The following is a 9,100-nucleotide window of genomic DNA, read 5'->3' as shown; positions in this document are numbered from 1 at the left end:
TGATCAGGCTTTTGGTCATCGGTAAATTGGGCAGCCCCTCCAACCCATATCGAAAGCTCAATGTCAGTGTCTAACACAAATGCTAACTTATGCTCGCGCAGACACACAACAATAAAGTCCCATACACACACACATCCCCCTTCCCTACATTCTTAACAGTCCTGAATTATACAGTATATACATTCATATTGCATGCAACAATTCCACACAAACAAGACACAAGACACACACACAACAAGACACACAAACACGCTCCAAGGAACACACATTCATGCAAATAATCCCAAGCCCACACTCACACAAATACAAACCCAGCCCTTTTACACAAAGGGTGGGGCTTTCCCCTCCACCACACTTCCCAAAAATGTGTGAGAGAGGGTATGACAGAGAGAGAGAGAGAGCACAGGGCGTTGCAAGCAAGGGAGGAAATATTGATGAGAATGATGGACCTGATGACGAAGAGTAGAACAATGTGATGATGTGTGGTTCTGGATGAGACTGGAATCTCTATTTAAATCATATCAGACAGTCTGACGAGAAGAGGCATAGTGACGAGAGAGGATAAAAGATAACAGACGGTCCCCACCAACTAATTTCCCAGTTCACTCCTCTGCCAAGTACTGTACAAGGTAAGCTCTTCTTTACCACGTAGACTACAGCATCTTGTTTTACAATAGTTAGCAGGACACCACTTAATACTCGTCAAGTGTTTTCTAAACTTTATTATGAAGTTTTAATTGTCCAAGCAAAACCAAAGCTATCATTGTGATTATAAAGTAGACGACTGTTAAGTGTGGTTTTCTGTAACCATCAATAAATCATTGGGTTGTGACTCAACGTGAATAACTTAAAATGAGCTCCCGAGTGGCGCAGCGGTCTGAAGCACTGCGTCTCAGAGCAAGAGGCGTCACTACAGTCCCAGTTTCGTATCCAGGCTTTATCACATCCGGCCGTGATTGTGAGTCTCATAGGGTGGCGCACAATTGGCCCAGCGCTGTCCGGGGTAGGCCGTCATTGTAAATAACAAACTTGTCTAGTTGAATAAAAAAACGGTACTATTTTGGGGTGTTACTATTTGCAAATGATGTGGGAATCTGAATAGAAATTTGTTTTTGAAACTACACTTTCAGCCCATAACAGATTTTGTTCAGGAACTTTCGTAAAAAAAATCATCATTCATGTCACTTTCTATTACCTCTGTGATGTTGTTAGTCTGTGTAACTTTCCACATACGCTCACCCTCCTTTTTGCTGGACGGATCTTTTGTGACAGGCAAATTGCTGATAATTCAGTCCTGGAAATCGGGGGGAAAAAGATCTCAGCAATTAATGGTGAACTGGAAATGTTTTAGCCATTATACTGTAGAAAGTTCCAGCCCACTCCAGACTGTGGTTTGGTGAAACTGGGACAGATTATATCAGAGAGGAGTCGTGGTTTTAAATGTCAGCGCTCTTTAAGAATTGAATATTGCTGAGGAGTCAGAAGAGGCATATAAAATAGACACCATTTTCAGATTATTCTGTGTGTTACTGCAATACGGCAGTGATTCTACCTTATTTATGGCATACTATTGAATGGCAAAATAGTGCATGTGTTGCGATTCATAACCTCAGAATGACCTCTGCTGGCCAATGGTGCTGTTAAATCATGTCTGTCATGTCTTTCCTCCCAACACTTAAAGGGGAACTGCGATAGGATAATGTTCAACTACAGTTTCTTCAGATGAAACATCTGCCTAAGAGTCAGAGATAAAGTCAGGGAACGATTCTGTCATTATACCGCTGCTATAGTCAATACTGACCAAGTTCCAGTGGTTGTCATTATGTCCCGTGGGGAGCAGCATGTTACATACACACCCACACAGGTTGCTATGTTTTTGACGAGGACAAAAGTTATCAAAATCTAGTCGCAGTCATAAGATATGACACCGATATTTTGATAATAAACTATAACTATGTTATTATAACTCTAAGCAAATAGGCTACATACTAACTGAACTGAAAGTGTATTGAAATGGGTAACATCTGGGGAAACACCAGGAATAATTGTATATTCTTTATTTAAAAAGAATAATACATGGCCTGAATAAAAACAATTCCTCTGTGGCTGTGTTCAATGGAAGGACAAACACGCTGCCTTGGAAATACATCTTAATAAGGATCCGCCCCTGTTTTTCCATTTTCGACTAAAATTACATACCCAAATCTAACTGCCTGTACCTCAGGACCTGAAGCAAGGATATGCATATTCTTGATACCATTTGAAAGGAAACACTTTTACGTTTGTGGAAATGTAAAATGAATGTAGGAGAATATAACACATTAGATCTGGTAAAAGATAATACAAAGACAAAAACATGCGTTTTTTGTATTTTTTTTGTACCATCTTCTTTGAATTGCAAGAGAAAAGCCATAATGTATTATTCCAGACGCAATTTAGGTTTTGGGCCACTAGGTGGCAGCAGTGTATGTGTAAAGTTTTAGACTGATCCAATGAACCATTGCATTTCTGTTCAACTGTCCAAATGTGCCTGATTGGTTTATTAATAACTTTTCAAGTTCATAGCTGTGCACTCTCCTCAAGCAATAGCATGGTATTATTTAATTGTAATAGCTACTGTAAATTGGATTAACAAGAATTTAAGCTTTCTGCCAATATCAGATATGTCTATGTCCTGGGAAATGTTCTTGTTACTTACAACCTCATGCTAATCACATTTGCCAACATTAGCTCAACCGTCCCGTGGGGGACCCACCGATCCTGTAGAGGTTTTAATACGTCCTAGCCACACAGAAAATAGCATTCTGCTGCCATTTGATTTTAATAACGAACCAGGGTACTTATGGAGAGAGCCCGAAACCAAACGGACTCTAATATTGGTAGAGCATTTCCACTGGGCACACACTGGTTGAATCAACGTTGTTTCAATGTAATTGCAAAGAAATTACGTTGAATCAACGTGGAATAGACGTTGAATTGACGTCTGTGCCCAGTGGGTGGTAAAAGCTGCCTCCTCTGTCATTATTAACAATTGAAACAGTCCACAGCCCCAGACAGCTGCAGTCAACCAGTCTGCTATGGCTTTGGCGTGGCCATCCTCCAACTACAGCACTTGGAGCCACACTTAAATGTTTTATATTTTATGTTGAATTTTGCACTTCTTTTACTGGTACTTTGCAACTTTTCACCTTTCATTCAATTAATAACATGTTAGTAGTGCACTTATTTTTGACGTTTTTCCTAACGATATTTGAGGTGGTTTCATTTTCCTTATTTGAAGCACTTACTCGAGTGGCTCTACATATGAGTGTCTGCTAACTAGGGTTGCAAAGCTACCGGTGATTTATCAAAGTTACCGGAATCTTCTGTAATTTTAGGTAATTAACAGGTAATTTATGGTAATTTAGCAAATTTATACTTGAATAACTTTTACAAAAAAAATGTATTCATACATAGTATTCATTTTCTTTTATATCTGTGTCCATATGATCCATGATTTTCTAGTGGATAGACCATATGGTTTAGAGACAGCCTGAAAAGTAAACATATAATCACAATGGCATTATTTTCAATGAACTCTTCCAACCATTGTCTTTTTTCATAACTGCCACCAGTTTGGCCACAAAACATTTACAACAAAGACATAGAACCACACATTTTCCCTGACAACCCAAAGTACTCGTTACATTTTGAATGCTTAGCAGAACAGGAACATTTTGACATTTGCGCACTTATAAAGAGAATACACGGTCATCTCTACTGCCTATGGTCTGGCGGACTCATGAAACACAAATGCATCTTTTGAAAATAATATCTGAGTGTTGGAGTATGCCCCTGGCTATCCGTACAGTTTTAAAACAAGAAAATGGTGCTGTTTGCTTTGCTTAATATAAGGAATTTGAAGTGATTTATACATTTACTATTGATACTTAAGTATGTTTTAGCAATTACATTTACCCTTGATACTTAAGTATATTTAAGACCAAATACTTTTAGAATTTTACTCAAGTAGAATTTTTCAGGGTGACTCTCATTTTTACTTGAGTAACTTTCTATTACGGTATCTATACTTCTACTCAAGTATGACAATTGGGTACTTTGTCCACCACTGGATACACCGAATGTATTTCAAAATAGAATTGAAGTACTCTGAAACACCCAAAGAGTGTTGTGAAAACACTTGGCGTTTCCGACCATGTAAAAGACAGCATCATATGAAATACCAACCACATAGAACAACACTACATATTCCCTTTTTTCAAAGATAGAGAAACATGAAAACCAAAACATCCCATTCTTATGTAGCCTATCACACACAGTTTCTTGTAAACTATGAATGTATGGTCGTACTTTTGGTTTACCCTCGTTTGAATAGAAAGGTGTGATACTCATATTATGTTAACCGTCCCATTCCGTTCAACGATGAAGTACTATTAAATGGGGACTAAGCAGTTGAAACAATAACAAAGTGGATCCCCTCCCCTGTTTCGATGAAAAAGCTGAGGAGTGGGGCTGGAGAAATGTAACCACTCTCAAATTCATGGACAGACGCAAGGATTGACCATCTATGACATCAACATTATAGTTTTATTCATTTTTTGAGGCTATTATTTGTTTACATTTACTTTGTTTACAAACATTGGAGTAAAACAAGCTTATATTTTGTGACAGAGTTCATGAGGCATTTATAAGTTATATTCTTCAAGAATCAATAGTTACATACAATACATATACAAAAGTATGTGGACACCCCTTCACATCAGTGGTTTCGGCTATTTCAGACACACCCTTTGCTTGTAGGTGTATAAAATCGAGCACAAAGCCATGCAATATTGATAGACAGACATTGGCAGTAGAATGGCCTTACTGACGAGCTCAGTGACTTTCAATGTGGCACCGCCATAGGATGTCACCTTTTCAACAAGTTAATTAGTCAAATTTCTGCCCTTCTAGAGCTTCCCTGGTCAACAGTGTGCTGTAATTGTGAAGTGGAAACGACTAGGAGCAACAACAGCTCAGCCGGGAAGTGGTAAGCCACACAAGCTCACAGAACGGGACCGCCGAGTGCTGAAGCACGTGGCGCGTAATAATTGCCTGTCCTCGGTTGCAACACTCACCGAGTTCCAAACTGCCTCTGTAAGCAACGTCCGCACAAGAACTGTTCTTCGGGAGTTTCATGAAATGGGTTTCCATGGCCGAGCAGCAGCACACAAGCCTACGATCACAATGTGCAATGCATTGTGATTGGTTGGAGAGGTGTAAAGCTCGCTGCCATTGGACTCTGGAAGAGGTGGAACCGCGTTCTCTGGAGTGATGAATCGTGCTTCACTCTCTGCTAGTCCGATGGACGAATCTGGGTTTGGTGGATGCCAGGAGAATGCAGCCTACCCCAATGCATTGTGCCAACTGTAAAGTTTGGTGGAGGAGGAATAATGGTCTGGGGCTGTTTGTCATGGAATGGGCCCCTTAGTTCCAGTGAGGTAAAGTCTTAACACTCCAGTAAAGAAGACCCTTTATTGTTTCAGCAGGACAATTCCCCCGTGCACAAAGTGAGGTCCATACAGAAATGGTCTGTCGAGATTGGTGTGGAAGAACTTGACTGGCCTGCACAGAGCCCTGCCCTCAACCCCATCGAACGCCTTTTGGATGAATTGGAACGCTGACTGCGAGTCACGCCTAATCGTCCAACATCAGTGCCTGACCTCACTAATAGTCTTGTGGCTGAATGGAAGCAAGTCCCTGCAGCAATGTTCCAACATATAGTGGAAAGCCTTCCCAGAACAGTGGAGGCTGTTATAGCAGCAATGGGAGGACCAACCCCATATTAACGCCCATGATTTTAGAATGAGATGTTCGATGAGCAGGTGTCCACATACTTTTGGTTATGTAGTGTATCATTAACAAATAAGTACAAAAAATGGATATAGCAACTGCCGATTGCCCCTAAGTCAACAGAGATTTAAGATTCCAGTACTAGACGATAGGCTAGTCTCTTTGGCCTGCACCCTCCCATGGTCCTAAATCCACATAAAACCAATTTTACAAAACACAATTTCAAGAAATTATGATGCAGCTTTATTTGTCTGAAGCATTTTTCACATCACTCATTTTATTTATAACATCTTATTTTACTTTGTGGATTTTTTGTTTAGTGTCACGTGCAAACACATACGGCTTTATTAACTTGACATTTTGTTTGTTTGTGTATCAAACAAAGCTAACCCCTCTTCCTCTTTTCTAGGAGCATCAATGGACCTGTCAATCAATCTCTACCCCTTTCTCCTCCTCTTTTCCATCAGTGGAGTTCTTGGAGTGTGCCCAGATGTATGCCAGTGCAGAGACAGCAAAATCCTCTGCCAAGGCAGGTCAATCACAGAGTTCCCGTCCTCAGTGCCTGGCTCTACCACCACCTTCTACATCTCCAACACCAACATTACCGCTCTCAAACCCCATGACTTGGCTACTTTTGCCGAGGCCCTTGGCATCTTTGTGGTCAAAGACACTGGGATCAGAGAGGTGTTCCCTGGCACCTTTGACCTCAGTCATAACCTGGGTGCCCTGGGCTTCACCGGCACTGAGCTGAATGACCTGCCTGAGGCCCTGTTTCTAAATCTGGTGAAGCTGGAATCTCTGACTCTCAGTGGCAACAAGCTCCTGGTGCTCCGCCCTGCCTGGCTCAACTCCCTCACTGCTCTTAGGACCCTGGACATTAGCAAGAACCTCATCACGTCTGTACCTGAGGAGGCCTTTCGCTCTGTCACTGAGCTGCAGCATCTCTCCCTAGCCAGGAATAACATCAGTCAGCTTTCAAGGGACACCTTCAGGGGCCTGAGAAATCTCAAATCCCTGCGTCTGAACCGGAACGCTCTCAGGGAGATCCCTGCCGGAGCGTTGGATGACCTGGTGAGCCTGGAGGAGATTTCTTTGCAGGATAACGACATCACTCATCTCTCCGCTAACCTGTTCTCCCAGCTGCAGAGCCTGCAGAAGCTTTATCTCTCCAGCAACCGGCTGACTTCCCTCCCACAGGGGATTTTCCTCAACCTCCCAAACTTGGCCCAGATCTCCCTGTATGAGAATGAGCTCCAGAGTCTGTCCCCAGGGGTTTTTGGGCCCATGGCTCTGAAGGAGCTATGGCTGTATGACAACCGGCTGACACGCCTGGAGGGCAAAACCTTCAGCAACCTGACCCAGCTACGTCTGCTGGTGCTGAGCCGGAACCAGATCAGCTCTGTGTCCCCCAGGGCCTTCAGTGGACTGGCCGAGCTGGGGGAAGTGTCGCTGCACACCAACCTCCTCACCAGCCTGCGGGAAGGGACCTTCCAGGGGCTGCCCAAGCTGGTCAACATCTCCCTCAAGCACAACTACATCAGCTCCCTCCCCGCAGGGCTTCTCCAGGGCCAGACACAACTTGGCCAGCTGGTCCTCCACAACAACTCCCTACCCAACCTGCCCTCAGAGCTCCTCAGCACCCTAACAGTGGCCAAGGAGGTGTTGCTGGCTGACAACCCCTGGAGGTGCGACCAGGATATTGTGCCACTGCGCGACTGGCTGACACGGCACCCCACCAAGACCAACCTCAGTGCTGTGGTGTGCCTCACGCCCTCTGCCCTGAGAGGTTACAGCATAGCCAATCTGACCAACAACGAGCTGATGCAGGATACTACGACAGCCATCCCTGATATCGCCCCCACAGAGAAGAGGAGGAAACCCCACACCCCCCCTTCCAAGACAAGCACCCCCTCTCCTGCTGCAGAGGCCACACCCACCCAGGAGCAGGGGGAGGACACCGGTAGTGGGCGGGGGAACGGAGAGGGCGTGTCCAGGAACACGCAGATTCTTATCACCGCGGTAGTCTGCACCGCTGTCATCACCAGTCTCATCGTCTGCTGCGTCTGTTGGAGGAGGAACAAGAGAGGCAGCCGCAATCTTGGCCGCAGGAACAAAAACAACTCAGTCATCTAGACTGGCCCAGAGGCCTGAGCACCACATAGGAGGTGTACTGTACAGTAATGCTGAACATGCCAGAGCAAATAACATTCTGATGTGGTTTTTCCCAAACATGTTAGCACAGGAACCCATCATGTCTCTATTAAGAACCCATGACCAACGACCGACGAGCTTGGCCCTGACTTTTGGGAAAGTCCACTCTGATGGAATAAGTGGCTCTGATTGGGATTCCATAATATGATTACTGATATGATATGATTACATAATAAGTCCCTCTCGAAGCTCTTTAGCAAGCTTGCTGTGGTCTGATGTTTTGCACAAAAAAAACAAGATATAAACTGTAACAATAATCACATGAAAATGGCATGGATGGTATGCACAAAATGCCATGCATGTTTTTCTTTTCAATACTGGACAAATACTTCATACTGAACAAATCTAATGTCAAGACTTATTGCACTAATTAATAGATATACAGTGTATTCAGAAAGTATTCAGACCCCTTCACTTTTTTCCACATTTTGTTACGTTACAGCCTTATTCTAAAATGGATTAAATCGTTTTTTTTCTCTCTCATCAATCTACACACAATACCCTAGAATGACAAAGCAAAAACAGGTTTTTAGAAAATGTCTTAAATATCACATATACGTAAGTAGCTCTCCGAATGCACTGTAGGCTGTTTTTATCTCATTGCAAATGGTTATGCTTCACACACAAATCAAGTAAAATGACTGTTATATTTAATAAATATGCTACATATTAGTGATATTCTGAAATGCTTAAGAGACAAGGGTTCATTGTGTGGCACAATGTGTTAAAAATGACATTTTAACAACAACAATGTGTTCAATTGATGTGAGGGCATTCAACTTCTCTTCTTCAGTATTTGATCAAGTTGCAAATCACAAACACTTGTTCTTCAGGAAAACTGAGTCCTGGCTATTGGAGTGAGAAGTCAACACACAAATCAAATTTGGATTGCATTCTGAGTAGGCTACAACAGAGATTCATGATCAGATGGGTTTATGCCAAGGTTTCATGATGAGGTTGGCTGGGGTTCACATTAAGAGCTCTGCAATTACCTTGGCACCCACTGGTTGTGTGTGGGCGAGATTCTGACTTTAACCTTGTACATTCCATGTATCTA

The 9,100-nt window shown here is 42.8% G+C and overlaps 1 protein-coding gene across 2 annotated transcripts; it reads left to right on the top strand.

Annotated features, from left to right (window-relative positions):
* Positions 1-322: 322 nt before the first annotated feature.
* LOC110534151 (uncharacterized) lies at positions 323-8,729 on the top strand. Of its 2 annotated transcripts, none has more exons than XM_021618896.3 (2): positions 323-629; positions 6,242-8,729. In XM_021618896.3, the coding sequence occupies exon 2, from the start codon at positions 6,250-6,252 to the stop codon at positions 7,963-7,965; it is 1,716 nt and encodes a 571-aa protein (XP_021474571.3). In that variant the 5' UTR covers positions 323-629; positions 6,242-6,249; the 3' UTR covers positions 7,966-8,729. The 2 variants fall into 2 exon arrangements, with proteins under 2 accessions (XP_021474571.3, XP_090098624.1); XM_090242498.1 differs by lacking the exon at positions 323-629 and adding an exon at positions 4,906-5,029.
* The last annotated feature ends 371 nt before the right edge of the window (positions 8,730-9,100 follow it).

Source organism: Oncorhynchus mykiss, chromosome 1 (assembly GCF_057628025.1).
Source record: "Oncorhynchus mykiss isolate SJ-2025 chromosome 1, ASM5762802v1, whole genome shotgun sequence".
NCBI lineage: Eukaryota > Metazoa > Chordata > Actinopteri > Salmoniformes > Salmonidae > Oncorhynchus > Oncorhynchus mykiss.
This window is presented reverse-complemented; position numbering and strand designations above follow the sequence as displayed.